The sequence below is a fragment of the Aquarana catesbeiana genome, linkage group LG03 (assembly GCF_042186555.1).
Source record: "Aquarana catesbeiana isolate 2022-GZ linkage group LG03, ASM4218655v1, whole genome shotgun sequence".
Taxonomy (NCBI): Eukaryota; Metazoa; Chordata; class Amphibia; order Anura; family Ranidae; genus Aquarana; species Aquarana catesbeiana.
Window position 1 is genome coordinate 615,919,152 of NC_133326.1, and position 18,503 is coordinate 615,937,654.

Here is an 18,503-nt window from a genome sequence, read left to right on the forward strand (position 1 = left end):
TTAGTTCTGACTTCCAGCTCTGGTGTTGTCAGTAGACATGCTTAAGAAGGCTGAAATTTTTATGCACAGCCAAAACTATTTTAGTTCTGGATTAAGTAGGAAAGGATTACAACCGCTGTTGGGTTTCTACTGCTTTTTGGGGCTCTCCTAAGCCAGCCATAGACTATTCGAATCTTAGCCTGTTCAGCAGGGAGCAGATTCGAACCATATCTGGGCATCCTGATTGTACCCTAGTTGATCTCTTGGGTGCAACCAGCCTGATGGATTTTCTTGCAGTTTTATTACCAGCCGCTTTAGCCGCGAGCAATAATCATGGTATCTTCTCCCGCCCAGGACGGTTCCACTGCCGGAGAGCACAAAAGCTCCACGGGAGGTATTCCCCCACCCCCATCAACACTGACTGTGTTGATGGGGGAGTAGAGCAACCTTTCTTTCCTGCAACCGTCTATGCCTGACCTTTTTAGAGAGATTTCCAAGCACATGCTGTCTTCTGACAATAGTTTTCATGATAAAGTAAGGAAAAATCTCCAGCACCAACAAAGACAGAAATAAAAATGCCTTTTTTTAGTAGCGTGGAGGAGGGCTAGATCCCTGTCTGCTTTTTATTGCTGTCACTTGGACAGTGAATGGAAATCTCTCTATCAGAGCCTCGGGTAGCAGTGAAAACCCAACAGAGATTCTCATCCTTTGCCACTCCATTCAAAACAAAAAAAAAAGTTTTGGGCAGAACATAAGCTTTAAATATAAAAGTTTCTAAGTAAGCGTGCACAACTGTAATGTTTAAAAAAAAAAAAAAAAAAAAAAAGCCCATTTTGCATATTTCTAGCCATAAATGGCTTTGATCAAAATTTCCCAACAGTTATTGAAATTGTCAGAATGTGGGAAAGTACTTTGAGTCTCATCATGCAGATTTGGAGTTATGACTTTACTCTGACATTCCTGATCTGCATGCTTCTTTCAGGTCAGTTCCTAAGATCATAATTCAGAAATGCACAGTAAATGTAGCATTTGCAGAAGATCAGATATCAGAACAGTCTGACCATAGATTTGAAAAATATTCAAGCAAGGAAATTGAGAATATAGGGTAAATGTATGGCCTAGACTCCTCGAGGGTGTGTCCAAATAGTGTGGCTGCATCTTAGCAGTTCAGAATTCCAGAGGAGCCCTGTGTTTTATATCTGATTGACTGTTATTTCCTCAGGACAGGAGTATAACTTCCTGAAAATGGAGCCAGAAGAGGTGGAATCTTTGGGAGAGACCTATGATTTTGACAGCATAATGCATTATGCCAAGAATACTTTCTCTAGGTAAGGGAATATTTTTGGAATTCATAAGCCACAGTGTCTTTACCAATTACTATGTTTCCACTTGATGGATCACAACCGTCTTGACAGAACACTGGCAGATTGCTCCTTTAAAGCGGAGTTCCACCCAAATTTTGAACAATATCTGTATGTATTCTCTTCCTTGCCTAGATGCTGACATGCTGTTTAAAAAAATTTAAATCGCCGTAATTACCTTTTTATTTTTCTATTCTTCTTTGCACTTCCTGGTTCTCCTCCCGTGGGAGTAGGCGTGTTTCTAGCCTCTCCCAGACTCCTGGGAGCTAGTCTCAGGCTTCCCAGGATGCCACTGAGCATGTGCGGGAACGAGCGGTGAATGCTGGGAGCAGCACAGCATTCACCACATCCAGGAAATAAATGCTTGTGGGCTTCAAATGCCCACAATGAAGATGGAAACCGCCTGCAGTGAATAATATAAGTTATTCTTTCCGACAAAATCTGACACAGGCGGACATATTACGCACAATATGTGAGTATGTAATGCTGAGAAGAAAAGTTTTTGTGAATGAACTCAAAAAAAAAAAAAAAAAAAAAACCATAGATAGGTGGACCCCCGCTTTAAACCTTTTGTAATAAAGCTGTCCATGGCCTGTGGCTGTATTGTTGTTGTTTTTTCATGCATTCTTTTTTTTTTTTTTGGTTTTCTTTAACAGAGGGATTTTTCTTGACACAATTCTACCTAAATATGAAGTAAATGGAGTTAAGCCGTCGATAGGACAGAGGACGAGACTTAGTGTTGGGGATATTGCACAGGCCAGGAAGCTCTATCAGTGTACAGGTAATGGGATTTGCCACAATTTATTTTTATACTAGCTATATGTTAGTATATTGCTGTGTGTATTAAGCTGCCATTATTTAAATAGAATGCTGTCAAATAAGCTGTAAAAGCGAATACCTGGTAGAGAATGTTGTGTATTGGTTGACATGCTAGTATGTAGGAAATGATGTGTGCACTAAGCTATATTAGTGGTGACTAATCTCATAAAAACTGTGCTCACGGTTTTAATGGTTTGCCTGGAATTTTGTATATACCATAATGTTCCCTATCAGTGTAATATACAGGAAACATGATGTGCATTTGTATACTAGATTGTATTGTACAAATAATGCAGCACGTGCTTTGTTGATGTACAGAGAATAATTTTTGCACTGGATTCTGGTACTATACAAGGACTAGGGTGTGTAGTGGGTTTTAGAAAGTGCTTTTTGTACAGGAGTTACTGATTTATTTAGAGAAAGTGCCATGTGTTCTTATCTCTCACTTTCCGCCTGTTGCTGGCTATGCAGATGCTATGTATACATATTTTCCTAAAAGTAAAGGGGATGCTGCGTGTACTCTCCTCTCTGGGTGTATGGAAAGCTATGTGTGCTAATTTCTGTTAACGTGTCTGTATATATGGAATGCTGTGTGCTATATTGGTGTGCAGCGGAAGCTCTGTGTTCTCAGTCATATTGGAGTGCAGGGAATGCTCTGTGTGCTGGATTCTAGTGGTGTGCTAAAAAGGATCTGTGTACTTACTGTAGTTGCATTAGTGTCCAGGGAATGCTCTGTGCACTGGATTCTATTGGTGTCCAGGGAATGATCTGTGTGCTGTATTCTATTGGTGTCCAGGGAATGATCTGTGTGCTGTATTCTATTGGTGTCCAGTGAATGCTCTGTGTATTGAATTCTGTTATGCAGGGTGTGATATATATGTACTGGATTCTATTGGTGTGCTTGAAATGATCTGTGTACTGGATTCTATTAGTGTGCAGGAAATTGTGTACTTTATTCTGTTGGTGTCCAGGGAATGATCTGTGTACTGGGTTCTATTGGTATGCAAGGAATAATCTATGTACTGGATTTTATCGGTGTGCAGGAAATGCTGTGTACTGGATTCTGTTGGTGTACTGGGAAATCTCGGTGTACTGGGTTCTACTGGGGTGTGTGCTGAGAATTTTGTGTATACTTAACTCTATTGGTATGCAGGGGATGTTCTGTGTCCTGGGATCTATTGATGTGCAGTGAATGTTGTATGTTTTTGGGCTCTACTGGTGTGCAGGGAATTTTGTATGTTTTGGGATCTATAGCTGTGCAGGGAATGTTGTTTTGTATTGAGATCTATTGGTATGCAGGGAATGGTGTGCGTTTTGGGCTCTCTTAGTGTGTATGGAATGATGTGTGTACTGGGTGCTGTTGATGTGCAGGGAATGTTCTGGTTCTACTAAAATGCAGGGAGTGCTGATTGAGTTGGGCTCTGTGTACAGCTAATGTTCAGTTCTCTGGGCTCTATCTGTATGTGGGGAATAGTGTGTACAGGACTTTTTTGGTGTTCAAAGTATGCTGCAATGTAATTGTTGTGCACATTTAGCTCTGTAGCGTGCAGTAAATTTTCTATGTGCCATTTTTATTTTCCAGATTATGCAGAAGGGTTGATATGTATTTGGCTCAGGGAATGCTCTGTGTACTAAGCTGTGTGAACCGAGTCTTGTTCTTGGCCTTTGCTTTCTAATTGACTTGCTCCGATCTTTCTCTCTCTTTCTCACACTCATCAGTTGGAGAGCTGTACATCTTGTCCCTCTTTCACCATCCTCGTGTAAGTGAACCTTTCCCAGTTTCCCTGACAACCGCAGGAAGCATTTGTTTGCAATGGTCATCAGCTGTGTGTAGAAATGTCAATACAGTGTTACTCAAAAGCACAGAGCTTTGTCTGTAACCACCTCATTTCCAAGAGGAATGTAGCCCACTGCTATATTAACTCTGCCGTGTCCTAGCCTGAGCACAAACAGGTTGTATTCAGCTGGCACAGATCTTCCAGAACTGCTTTTTCTTGGAATACTACAATGCGTACCAGATGTCCACTCACATGTGTGCTGCCATTGTCCCATAATGCTTTGCTGTAGCTCTGTCGTTTTCTCTTGTTACAAAACTAGCTGTTGTCATCTAAACCATTTCATTTTAGCAGGACAAATGGAAAATGCTTATTACTTAAGATTAAAAAATTATTTAATCCCACCCAAGGGCTAGACAAGTCTCAGGAGTCAAGACATGGCTGATGATGGCTAAGCTGTTTATGCTGTAGTAATGAAGTAAGTGGAGGCACACATTGCCTTTGCTAAAATAGAAACTCAAAAAAGTGCAGATAAAAAATTTTTATAGGTGAAAGAGGTAAAAATACATTTACAATAAAGTGACTGACTTGAAAAGGGCATATCCCCAGGACGGACCTCTCCACTGGTAAACCAGGTCACACCAACTAATGCTGAAGACACACTTGCTAGGTAGCCGGCCTAGAGGAGAGATACCAGAAAAGAACATGCACTAACAGAACAAGCGCCAGACCAAAGGATAAAATCCAAATTCATATATTGGTTTATACTAGTTTTTACAATCACATGCCTGGCCTGAAGGTTTCCAGACTCTTGCAGTGGAGGGATCATTGCTGGGTGGATGGGGGGGAATAATCCCCCTTTCCCCCACCAGGCTCCTCCCTCTACACCCTTTCTTTCTACCCCTCTTCTCTTCTTTTTTTTTTTTTTTTTTTTTTTTCTCCCTCTTTATTCCTTTTTTCCCTTTTTTTTCTTTCTGTGGTCAGACTAATAGACTATTAGTTCTAACTGAGGCTGCCAGCTGGACTGTCAGCCTTCTAGGCGCTCCTATCCACCAATAATTTTACATGCTCTCGATGTTTCCATTTATGAACCACTCTTTCCTTAGCTTCTGGGCTTCTTCCTGCCCTCTTCCTCTTGTTTCGAGACTTCAGGTCAACACACATTTTGTATGGTTTAAGAACTCTTTTCGACTTTCTCGATGGCCTTTGAAATCCCGGCCATAGAGACATAGCGTCCATCCCTGTTGAGGTCTTTGGACTTCACATGCTTTCATTATAAGTGATGTTATTGCAAATGGATGTTACTATGCCTTTTATATACTGTCAGGCCTTTGAGCCCATGGATCCGCACCCTTTCAAATAAAGTATTTTGTGAAATATCAAAATAAAAATTGTCAGAGAAATATCCCTTTTCACCTTGAATGGACTGAAAATATAGCTTTCTGTATGTATCTATGAAAGGAAGCTAATTGCTGGGTCAGGCGAGTCACTGGCCAGCAGTATCTGTGTGAGCAATCAAGGTACTTGATTGCTCCGGCAGATACTGCTTTCCAGTGACTTTTCTGGTCCAGCAAATTGCTTCACTACATGGAATCGCACAGGAAAGCTATATTTTGAGTCCATTTAAAGGTTCTTTTTTGAAAGTGGAAGTCCAAGCTCTAACTAAGCATAACTCCTCTCCCTTCCTCTTCTAACTCTTCTACCTACCCTGTAGAAGGAAGATTCATATACTTGCCTATTCTCAGAGCATTGTGGTCAGGTCAGCTGGCTTCAGGGGAGAGGAGAAAGCCCTGAAAATGGTTGGAATCCCTGGGTGGTGAAGTTGCTATGTCTTGCTAAGGGGCATCCATTGTCAGCTGTCCTCCCTGAAGCCGCTGCTGGGAGCCGATCACGGATTAGAGCACCCTGAGAGTATGCAAGTAAAAGCATCTTCCTTCTACAGGGTAAATAAAGGAATTAAGGGAATAATGGAATATGGACTCATACCATTTCTGCTAACATCTCTCATTTTGCAGACTACCTAGCAAGAGTGTTTCCAGCATCTGTTGGTGTGATCTGGTTTATAATTGGGGGTGGTGGTATTCCTGATGATATGCCCTGATCAAGTCACTTTATTGTACGTGCAATTTTACTTCACTTATTAAGAGTAGGCTCCATGCACACTGGTGTTTTTCATTATCTCAATAAAAGCTAGAAAATGCTGAATGAAAAATGCTGATAATAGCATTTTTGTTCCAGCTTCTACTAGCATTTAAGTAGCTTTTAGAAGCTCTGAGGAGCAGTAGCATTTTATTAGCTTTTTTTTAGTACATTGGGGGGGGATTTAGCATTTAGAAGCAGTTAGGCTTGTGTAGGAGCATTTAGCATGTTTTTTTTTCTGCTGGGAAAAATGCTCCAATAAACTCTACATAGTGTGTGTGTTTGTTTGTGTTTTTTTTTATTTATTTTTTTTTTTTTCTGCTCCTAGATGCTGAAGCTCAAAAAATGCTAATGGCCTAAAGTAGTGTGCATGGACACCTAGGATAACACTATTTAGCTTCTAGGAGCAGAAAAAAAAATGCTAATAACCGCTTCTAGGAGCTTAAAAAAAAAAAATGCTAGTGTGAATGGAACCTTCATGTGCATGATTGATTTTTGCATGCTTATATGGCCTATGGATATACGTAGAGCTTGTGAGCACAGAGACATTTACCTTTGTACCAATGAAACCTGTTTACATTCAAACATTTTACACATTTCCTGCTTTAAGAAAATTCCTGATGGTTCTGCCATTCACTGAGCAGCTTGCAACATGACTGCCAGCACTAAATTAAATAATGTTGCCTTGGTTCTCTTCAGTGTGACCCCTCTGCTTTGGCAATGCAGGGGGTAGCAACAGGTTCCCTCTAATGTCGGCTGCTTTCAAAGCGAATACTGCCTTCTCTTTTCTCCTCACCACTGTTTACAGTTGCTGGGAGCAAAAAAAAATGTATAGGGCAACATTGGATCACCTCTATAGCTTCCACGTGTTAAGGCAAGAGGTCTCTGGGAGAGTATGTAATCAGTGATTTGACTTAACTACCAGTAGACCAAGAGGACTCTAAAAACTGGGTGTCTCCTGAGTTTCTCGGAGAAATTGACAGCTATGGGAAGCAGCCTTGTGTGAACTACAAGTTGTGTAAAGCTTAAACAGGACTGTTTCTCACCCACACGGTTGGAATAGACCAGCAGGTGAGTAAAGGGACGGGATTCGGAAATGGGCTGGTATAGAGACCAAAAGGCGAAGAACAGGTTCACCTAAAGAACAATTTTTTTTAAATCGGTTCTACAGTAGAAATATTTTGTGCGTCCACTGATTAAAACTCTGGCAACAGATTTATGGATCAGACAGTTCTTAGCAAGCCAGAAGATTTCTAGTACTACTTTGCCTCTGGGACACTCTCTAGGTTGTTTATCCTCTTATTATCTCAAACAGCAGTCAGATTTTTGTCTTACTAAATGCGATGTGATGGTACTTTACCATTTACTGAGAACCATTCTGAAGCTAGACCTTACCAATTATTTTTCTAAAAACAAACCTGTGCTATAGGTGGTATGTAGGATACGGTTTCTGATCATTTATTTTAAAAATGTTATTTGTCTGGCAGACATTGTGATTCAGTGGCTTCTGTATTTCTAAAGTTCCGCTCTACGTTTCCTTGTCTTTGTGCATGGTTGTTCTCAGGTCAGTGGCTTAGAAAGTAATAAAGCCAGAACAGGCAAGCAACTAGCATATTCAGTAGGGCAGTCATAAGAGTCCTCTCCATATTCATATCAGTACAGGTTTCCTAGTCAGTACAAGTACTGCGGTTTTGCAAATGTATACAGCATTTGAAGTCCGAGTACCTGAACCAGCATTGAACTCAAAGGATCTTTGTATGAGGCCCAGACAATTAACATCTTTGGGAAGCGAGATCAGCAAAAGACCATGTATTTCCTTTTATAATGAATTTCTTTTAAATAGACTGGCAGTGTCGCCCAAACCCAACATTTCTTAGCCGTGGCACTTTGTGCATATTTCTAGATGTCCAGGTAAAAGCACAGCTTTCACTGGCAGAGCTTAAAGGAAGCATGTTCTGTAAAGAGGTGTGAAGAACATGCAGTATTGGTAGCAGCCAAGTACTGGAAGGAAAAAATTTACTGGCAGTAGCCATAGTCTGATTCAAACTATGAAAGTTCTGCTGTCGTATTGGTAGAAATGGGCTATAGAGCGCTTACTGAAGACCCTTTAATAAATGGACCGGTAATTGGCTGAATCTGCACAGAGTCCTAACCCATGTTGGGCATGATAAAAATGACACTGTAGCATTTCCATACAAAAAAATTTAAAAAAAAAAAAAAATGGCTGTTCTAGGCCTGGGGGCAATCGCATCTAAGTGACCTATTGTATTAGAGTAGTGGGCTGTTTGCAGTGATGGTGTTGCAGTGACTTTTAAAAGTGTTCACCTTTTATAGGAAAACACTGGACACCCCCCAACCTCCCCATTCCCCACCGTATTTGCCTCCGGGTTTACCTCCACAGCTACTCCAGAGGTCCAGGGATTTGAAATCCCTACTCTTCTCCCTCAGTGCTTCCAGGATGGAACAGAGGGATTCTAACTGTCACACCATCCTATTGAAAGGTGGGGAGGGTGTCTGGTGTCAGTTCACCTTTACATTTTTCTGTAAAGGTGAACTAACCCTTTAGAACTTAACAGTCTCTGCACTTTTCAACCTCTGTCAACCATTTTTCTCCAGTTATATCCATTGGATTTCAAAATTGTCTATAGTGTGTTTACAAGTAATAAAAGTCCACACTAGTGGTTGTCTCAGAAAGAAACTGTTAACTGAAAAATCTCTTTTCCAAAGGCAAGCATAATATCTGGTCAAACTGGTGGCAAACAGGGGAAAGTTGTGACAAACATCAAAGTATGTGATGTCGGATGCTTTCTTTCTCAGGCCTCACACTTTCATTTACCGATAAGTTATTTCTTGTATGCAAACTGAGGGATACTTAAAACCCAGAGAAGAAAACTGTTGAAGACACCATTTTTTCCCCAGTGTCTATATAGTTCACTTTCAAATGAATTACCGGTACTTGTCAGAAAACTTGACCGACCCCACTGCTTCCCACATCAGCACTAGGTTTAACCCTTTCTTGCCTAAGCCTATTTCTGACATTTGTTGCTTACAGGTTAAAATCCGTATTTTTTGCTAGAAAATTACTTAGAACCCCCAAACATATAATTAGCAGAGACCCTAGAGTAAAATTAATAGAATAAAAATGTTGCTTGTTGCAATATTTTATTTGCGCAGCGGTCTTTCAAACTCACTTTTATGGGAAAAAAACACTTTTTCCTGAATTAAAAGACCTAGTAAAGTTATCCCAATTTTTTGTATAATGTGAATAGATACCTAACATGTCATGCTTTGAAACCACACACACTCGTGGAATGGCGACAAACTACGGTACCTAAAAAAAAAAAAAAAAAAAAAAAAAAAAAAAAAAAAAAAAATCTCCATAAGCGACGTTTTAATTTTTTATACCATTACCAGGTTAGAGTTAGAGGAGGTCTTTTGCTAGAATTATTGCTCTCACGATCACGGCGATGTCTCACATGGTTGATTTGAACACAGTTTACATATGCGGGCCAACTTGTGCATGCGGTTTCTTTGCTGCGCAAGCTCGCGGGGTCAGGGGCGTTTTAAAAAAAATAATTCTGATCACTTTTATTACTGTCACAAGGGATTTAAACATCCCTTATGACAGTAATAGGTTGTGACAGGTACGGTTTATGGAGGGATTGGGGGTCTAAAATCCCTCTTTTGCACTTCAAAGTATTCAGGTCACCAAAAACAGTGATTCTGAATACTGTAATTTTTTTAATTGGCGCCATTGGTAGCCGAGTAAACCGGAAGTCACGTTGTGACGTCGCTTCCGTGTTTTTACATAGGCGACTGGAGAAAAGCCATTTCTGGCTTTGTTTCAGTCTCACTCTAGCCAGCGGAGGCGCCTGATCGTGGCGGAAGGTGGGGACATCCCCTCCTGCTCCTTCGGGGGATAACAGCCGAGCGGCTTTTAGACGCATTGGTTGTTATCCCTAAAGAGCCGACTGCCCGCTCTAAAAAAAAAAAAAAAAACGGTACCGGGGTAATCCCTGCAGCTGCAGGCATCCTCCTGGTATAACCCTTTAAAGCCGAGGCCGTGTGTGTGGTGTCAGCACTAAGGGGTTACGCTCCTGAGATGGCTGGACCAGAGGGCGAACACCACTAAAGCCCAAGTTTACCCTAATTTAAAAACAGAAAAATTGGCACAATGGACATAACTTACATTTACTATGATGTGTCCCTTGTGCTGATTCTGCATTTTTTAGGAAAAAACATTCATCTGTCCAAGTCACCCCCCCCCCCCCCCCCCGGCCACCATATTCTTCTGGTATGGCAGGGATTATTACAATAAGATGCAATCAGGAGCACTCGAGAGCTTGACTATGCCAAGCTTTTCCTGGCAGATCCGCCATTCATAGAAGTAGTTACTACATCTTCTATGAATGACACAGGATCTTCAAATGGAGAATGGGTGGATAATTGATAGTTCGGACCCCAACATTTATAGATCCGGTGTTCTTCATGGAAGCTGTATTGGGGTTCATGTATAGTAAAATGGTTCAGAAAGGCTAGTCTACAGGCTACAATTCTGGATTTTTTTTTTTTTTTATGGGCGGTGGAGATGGATTAGAACACCTACTTCGTTTTCATTGCTGTCTGTGCCCCTGTTAGGGAGATTCACCCTCTCTATTTGTCCTGTTTAACCTAAGTGAAAGTGAAAGAGAATCCCAAATTTTGGGTTGTTCCCAGAAAAGTGATAGAAGGGGAATCTTCCAATGGGGAAACTAGTTCTAGTGTTCTTTTGGGGGCCTCATTGGATTCCCTTATTTTTCAGGGATTTCCTCTCACTTTCTGTTTTGGCTATGGGGCAGGAAGTGAAGGTAAAACTCCCCAACAGGACACAGATGCCAAAAAAACTGACAGGGGTTACAACCCTCCCTTACTCTATCCAAAATGGGGGAGAAAAAAGATGTTTTGCCTATTTTAAGTGCCTGTGTTTTCTGTCGCCCCGGAATCAAACTTCTGGTAAAATATCAATATCAAGTAACTGATGGTAATAACTTTTATAGTTAAAGCGGGATTCCGGCCAGCGGAATTTTTTTTTTTTTTTTAAAGTCAGCAGCTACAAACACTGTAACTGCTGACTTTAAATAAGTACACTTACCTGTCCTGGGTGCCTGCGATGTCAGCAGCCCGAGGCCGGCCCGTCCCTCGGCTCTCGGGTCCTGGCACCGCCATCCTAACTAAGGGAAACAGGCAGTGGAGCCTTGCAGCTTCACTGCCAGTTTCCTACTGCACACGTGCGAGCGCTCTGTGAATGGCCCCATGGTTTTGTGGGAACACACACAGTTCCTAGAAGGCAACGGGGCCGCTCACCGAGGAACAGGACACGCCGCGGAATAGGAAGAGGCAGATTAGGAAGACTGCCTAGCAACAAGGGTTCAGGTAAGTTTTAAAAAAAAAAAAAAAAAAAAATTTTTTTTTTTTTTTGTTACATTTTCTTTTCAGGGTGGCCCTCCACTTTAAGGTGCATTGTAAATAGATATTTTTCTTCCATTACTTTTTTTATCTTGACAAAATCTATCTGCAGAAATCTTCACTCCTAGCAGACTATGTACAAGTGCACCAAGGGAAAGTTTTTATATAGTTTTAAGGATAGTGCAGGAAGTTTGTGAAGTAAGCCAGTGAGTATTGTATCTACAGTGGCTATAAAAAGTCTACACGCCTTTGTTAAAATGTCCGGTTTCTGTGATGTAAAAAAAGACAAAGGTAAAAAATTTCAGAACTTTTTCCACCTTTTTAATGTGACCTATAAACTATACAACTCAATTGAAAAACAAACTGAAATCTTTTAGGGGGAAGTAAAAATAAACTAAAATAATGTGGTTACATAAGTGTGCACACCCTCTTTTATAACTGGGGATGTAGCTGTGTTCAGAATTAAGCAATCTCATTCAAACTCATGTCAAATAGGAGTCAGCACACACCTGCCATCATTTACAGTGCCTCTGATTAACCCCAAATAAAGTTCAGCTGTTCTAGTAGGTCTTTCCTGACATTTTCCTAGTCGCATCCTACAGCAAAAGCCATGTCCACATAGAGCTTCCAAAGCATCAATGAGATGTCATTGTTAAAAGGTATCGGTCAGGTGAAGGGTACAAAAGAATTTCCAAGTTCCCGACCAGCTCATGTACTTATGTTGCGGCACAATGGCTCTCCTGGGCGAAACCCCATATGGGTACGTCCTTCCCTTTTTAAGAACCGGGGGCCGGCGAGCGCGATCGTGTGCACGAGGGCCAGCACGGGGATTTGTGTGTGTAAACAGGGGAGAGGAGATGTATCGTTCCTTCAACGTTGTGTCTCCTCCCCCAGTCAGTCCCATCCCCATACAGTTAGAACACATCTAGGGAACACACATTTAACCCCTTGATCGCCCCCTAGTGTTAACACCTTCTCTACCAGTTACATTTGCACAGTAATCAGTGCATATTTATAGCACTGATTGCTGTATAAATGTCAAGTGTCCAATCTGTATGTTGCACTACCGCTAAAAATGCCATAAATCTTTTCCATAGTTTGTAGACGCTATAACTTTTGCGCAAACCAATATACACTTATTGTGTTTTTGCGTGTGTGTGTTTGTTTTTTTTTTTTTTTGTTTTTTTTTTGTTTTGTTTTTTTCTGGCTTCACCAGAAGAAGATGTAAGTTTTAGAATGGCCAAGGCAGAGCCCAGACCTGAATCCGATTTGAAAATCTGTAGGGTGATCTGAAGAGAGCTGTGCACAGATGCCCTCACAATCTGACAGATTTGGAGTGTTTTTTTGCAAAAAGTGGGCAAATATTGCCAAGTCAGGATGTGCCATGCTGGTAGAATCATACCCAAAAATACTGAGTTCTGTAATAAAATAAAAAGTTGCTTCAACAAAGTATTAGTTTAAGGTAGGCGGCACAGTGGTGTAGTGGGTAGCACTCTCGCCTAGCAGTAAGAAGGGTTGCTGGTTCGAATCCCAACCACGACACTACCTGCCTGGAGTTTGAATGTTCTCCCTGTGCCTGTGTGGTTTTCCTCCGGTTACTCCGGTTTCCTCCCACACTCCAAAGACATGCTGGTAGGTTAATTGGATCCTGTCTAAATTGTCCCTAGTATGTATGAATGCAAGTTAGGGACCTTAGATTGTAAGCTCCTTGAGGATAGGGACTGATGTGAATGTACAATGTATATGTAAAGCGCTGCGTAAATTGACGGCGCTATATAAGTACCTGAAATAAATAAAATAATATAAATAAAAGGTGTGCACGCTTATGCAACCATATTATTTTAGTTTTTTAATTTTTATTTCCCTCCACCTAAAAGATTTCCGTTGTTCAACTGATTTTGTACAGTTTATAGGTCACATTAAAGGTGGAAAAAAGTTCTGAAATGATTTAATTATAATTTTTTTTTTTTTTTTTTTTTATATCCACTGTACATGTTGGAAGGAAGCAGGGATTTATTTTGTTTTTAGCCTCCTCATTTGCTAGAGCCTTTTTTTTTTTTTTTTTTTTTTTTTTTTTCCCCATCGGAACCTATACCAAGCATCTTCACTTCTCATATTCACAGATAACCTCAGAACATCTGTGTGACATCTGGTGATCACATGATTGTGACATCATCATAAGTGGAGAGACACCGCAGGAGGGTGGGGAGGAGAGGGCAATACCGCAGGGAATGTGTAATTAGGCGGTCAGTGGAACTGTCGGCCACCTTGTCTACTGTTTTCTTTTTGCAGGAAAAACCTCTGATCCTAGTTTAACTTCCAGACTGTTTGTTTTTACATTTCAAAAATGAAAGCTGTCAATAGTTTTGCACTGAAAGTTCTGCCAGCTCTTAAATCTCACTAACGTAAAGCTACAATGTCTACTTGTGGTTTGAAAGCAATTTGTTAAAGGAAAAGTATATAGAGAAATACAGAAGCTGCTGTTGCTGACATATGTACCGATGAAACGGATCATACTGGAACCTGATTGGTTGCGGTGATTGATTTGTCCTTTTCACATTATCTTTGTACTGTTTTATGAAACCAGTCCCTGGGTTCTTAGTCTGTGGTCAGCCGTTCATACGTGCTAGCAGTTAAAGGGAAAAAATAAAATCTAACATAGCAATATGTTGCCACAAACATAAGGCACTTTAAAGTATCATAGTCTGTTCTTCAGTGTATTATGGAACTAAATGACTTTGCACTTTTAATAAATTGAATGCTTATGAAATGCACATATCCCGTAAAATAGACACGCTTAATGATATTATCAACATCAATGACTACATCCAACTTTTTTTGCAATGAAATACAAGACCACAGCAAAATTAGATGTATAAGGGGGAACAGTCGACAAGCAGATAATATAATATGAGAAATGGTATAAAAACTAAGCTGCTAAAGGACTTGGAGGCACATGTTTTCAGAGGTCCGTAGCGGTCATGAATTGGTCTGAGAATAGCGATAACCCTGGATTCTCCCTAGCTGTACCTCAATCCCGCTTACCCTCCGATCATTTCCATCCCCTGAAACTAAAAACGCAAGTCATTCTGTTACAAAAGGGGAAAAAAAAAATGAACCCACGCTTGATGTCACCGTAATCAATGAGACTGCAACAACCTCTATGTGAATAAAAGATATGTGCATACAAAAAAAAAACTGCACTGCCCCTTTTTACATTTTCAAAGTTCTAGAAAAATTCAATTCATTTATATACAGTGCTTATGTGCAATAACTATCAAAAATTCATGCATAATAAAAATTCATCTAACTTAAAGTGCTTTTCTGTGCATTGATTCATAAAGTGCTTCTGTGCATATCGAACCATAAATTGACAAACACATCAGAGATCATAAAGTGCAAATATTATCAGTGCCCATAAATGAATGTATGAATAGAGTCCATCCACTATAGAAAATATAAAACTGACCACTGCCGTGATCTCTATCTTGGACTGCACTTCTTTGTGAACGGTCACCACCACCAATACAAAGCAATTACCAAAAGATTAACCTTCAAATCATAAGCAGTTAACCAAGCATATGTATCCAGAAATTCTCAGCAAAAACTGTCTGCACCTCCCACAGGATGGCCCTAGCACACCTAACTCCAATGTGTCGCCACAGATACAGCGCTGATATCACTCCAGCAAACAAACAATAAACCATGGTCCAATATCTTCTAAACAGCAAGTTTATTAAATGTGCGTTACTCAAAGTCGGATCAAAGCATGTAACACAGATACAACCGCAACCTGCGCAAAGACGTCATGAATAGGCTCCACCCTACGTATTTCATGGCAACTCACGTCTTCCCCTTGAATGAATATTTTTTATTATGTATTACTTTTTCTATATTTATTGCACATAAGCACGATTATACATGCTTTTGTGGCAGCTGCTCTCTCCCCCCCCCCCCCCCCTCCCATTTCTTGTCCTGGTCTCGCAGGGACAAGTCGTGAGAAAATCCCCTCCAGTTGAGTCTTATACAGATATAAAACTGTTCATAAATGTTAGATCTTCTATACTGTGTTCGAAACTGTAAAAAAAATGTGGCTGTAGATAGGCTTTAAGCCATTGCTGAATGTGTCGTTTTTCTATGTGTTCATGGTATTGTTCGTGTGATAATTTGTAATTGACACCTCTTTAATTACATTATCGCCATAACTCTTATTTCCACAGCTTGCGGGGAGACTTTACAGGACAGTCAGGGAAATTTCTCATCTCCAGGTTACCCAAATGGCTATTCTGCTTATGTGCACTGTGTGTGGAGGCTTTCTGTAACACCAGGGGAGAAGGTATGTATATAGCTGAATATGATCTGGTTAATTATCTTCATAACAGTATCTGGTTGATTATAAGAGCTGCCTCTGCACAATGCAGTCCTGAGCACAGTACATCAGGCCATCACAACATGAGGATCCTGTTGCACCGCACCAGGCTTTTGTCTACTCAGCACTATTCTACTTCCAGCTGACACTTCTCTCAACTGGGTAGCTACTTCCCTCAGGGGTTCAAAGGCCTTTTTAACCCACAGCAAGCCATGTCTTTGAGCGGAGAGAGTGTTATGGGGTAGGCTGCCGAATTGATCTATCATGCAATGGCTTCTCAAAGGGTCAAATAGATTCTGAATCCTTGTACTTATCTGGTATTTTTACTTTTTTCAGGGGTACAGTCCTCCCACTTCCTTTGTGTCACAAGGGAGGAATTTTCTTCAGCCATATATGAACTGTGTGATCAGCTCTCACAGGTCCTCACTAGCTTGTATATGCCTGTAACATTCTCCATCCTCCTTCCTCCTTCCTCCCTCCTTCTCTTTTGAGGGAGGATGATGCATTGGAGGAAATCTTCAGGATTAGGAAGAGGTGGAAGCTGTGGATCAGGAATCCACTGAGTCAGCCCTTCCAGGAGAAATCTAAGTTCCTGGGCTGCCTTGGGCACAAAAGACCATAATGGGTTTCCTGGCTGATGTAGTATTAAGTTACTACTGCCAGAATGCTCTTCCCCCTAAGTCATTGGTTTTGGGTCCTGGCAGTTGTCAAAATCCTCCAAATTCTGTTTAGTGTACCCTCACTGGCAAGAAATTATGTACGCCAATTGAATGCACCCACAGAAGGTGTTTTTACCACCAAATCAATTTTGTTCCCCGCTACCCCATTGAAAAGGAATGCAAGAAACTGGGTTCTTGCCTAAACAAGACCTGGCTATCCTGGTGAGTGAGGTCACAGTCTTTAAGACACCACAGACCAGAGGTTAGAGGCATTTTTTAAGGTGTCTTCTTTTGGTAGGAGTGACTATGCAGCCTCTGGTAGCTGCAGTGGGAGTTTGCCAAACCCTAAAGTCTGTGAATTGTATGCTCTAGTTAATTGAATCGGACCCGCAGGATCCTGCTATTTGGCAGCTTAGCCTTGAGATTCTTGGTGGATGCCTTGGAAGATTCCATAAAGCAGCGTTGTCTATCCACATTAGAAGGGTCCCATGGCTCATCAGTAATCTTTTTGGACCGTCTTTGGATGTCTTCATTTAGAAGGTGACCGTGGGTCAGAGCCGTATGTCCAGAGACTTAACTGCTCGGGTTTCGTGGCTTTCCGCCTCCATATTTTATACGCTTAGGGGGAATTTTGGATCCAGAAAAAAAAGACTTTCTTTGTGGCCAAAGGCGGTTTTCTTTTGTGATTTAAATTTGGTGTCCCCAGGGGTCATCGCACCTTTGCTGACAGAGGAGTGGTCTCGCAGCTTCTATTCCAACCTGTCCATGCTTCCCAAGCCAAACAAGGATGACTTGTCTATTGTGAACCTCAAGCATTTCAACAAGTACCTGAAGGTACAACATTTCAGAATGGAATTCACCGGGATGATGATTGCTTTGCTTCACCAAGGGGACTTATGGTGTCAGTGGATATCAAGGATGCCTACTTTCATGTCCTTATATTCCGGTTTCTGAAGCTTTTTTGTGATACAGTGAGCAGTGGCAGCTGGTTCTCAAATACCACCAAAAAGTTCTGTTTGTGGGAAAAAATGGACATCCATTTTATTTGTGTACAGCGTTGCATGACCGTGCAATTGTCAGTTAAAGTGATTCAGTGCTGAATAGCAAAAAAGGGATTCCTATCTGGCTGATTAGAAAAACCTGGCCATGCCTGCTGCAGACATGCTGATCTGGGTGGCATACGGCTCTAATTGGCCATGTGCGTGATATATAGGACGACAACTATCATCTTCTCTTACCTGTCTCTATACCTAAACACTTAAGGTAGATGTTAACCACAATGGCATTTAGCTTGCTAAAGCACGGTTTATCATAACAAATGCCTTTTTTTTTTTTTTTTTTTTCCATGCAGTTGTGCATCTTAGCACTTCTGATCTCCTGCAGCCACTTCCCATTTATATGCATGCCCCCTGCACCAGCTGCATGTCATTGGTTGGCAGGACATTTCTGCACAATGGATGTTGCCACATCCGTCTCCACCAGAAGTATGTGAAACCAGGTGACAACCCAGGAAAACAATTGGCAGAGGGGACTGAGCATTGCCAGTATAACAGGAAGTGCCTGGACATGGACCTTCACAGAAGCATCGCTGGATATTATGACAGCTGCAGATTTGACAAGAACTTTGGAAATAACTATGACATGATGAAGATTGGATGAGATTGGGTGCACAGGTCAGATACAATCCAGCTGTGGGAACTGTCACAATACAGATGACACACATATACATCATCATTCATTGCTTTCTTATTGGATGAGATGATCAGTGCACTCATAGGATGTCTGACAAGGGGGATTTTTTTTTTTTTTTTTTTTTTTTTTTTTTTTTACAGAATCGGCAAAACATCCATCCTGAAAAGTTGTATTTCCCCATTTCCCTCAGGAATGCAAGTCTGATTTCCAAACACAGACTTTCAAAGCTGTGTGGGCTGGTGGCACATAAACATGACATTGGGTG

At 41.1% G+C, this 18,503-nt stretch overlaps 1 protein-coding gene across 1 annotated transcript in view; it reads left to right on the forward strand.

Annotated features, from left to right (window-relative positions):
- Positions 1–18,503, forward strand: part of BMP1 (bone morphogenetic protein 1) — a gene marked incomplete in the record, with an annotated part of 156,797 nt that overhangs the window by 57,609 nt on the left and 80,685 nt on the right. The window contains 3 exon segments of the mRNA XM_073622269.1: positions 1,202–1,307; positions 1,997–2,121; positions 15,739–15,854. Of these exon segments, the coding sequence (XP_073478370.1) occupies positions 1,202–1,307; positions 1,997–2,121; positions 15,739–15,854 (347 nt within the window).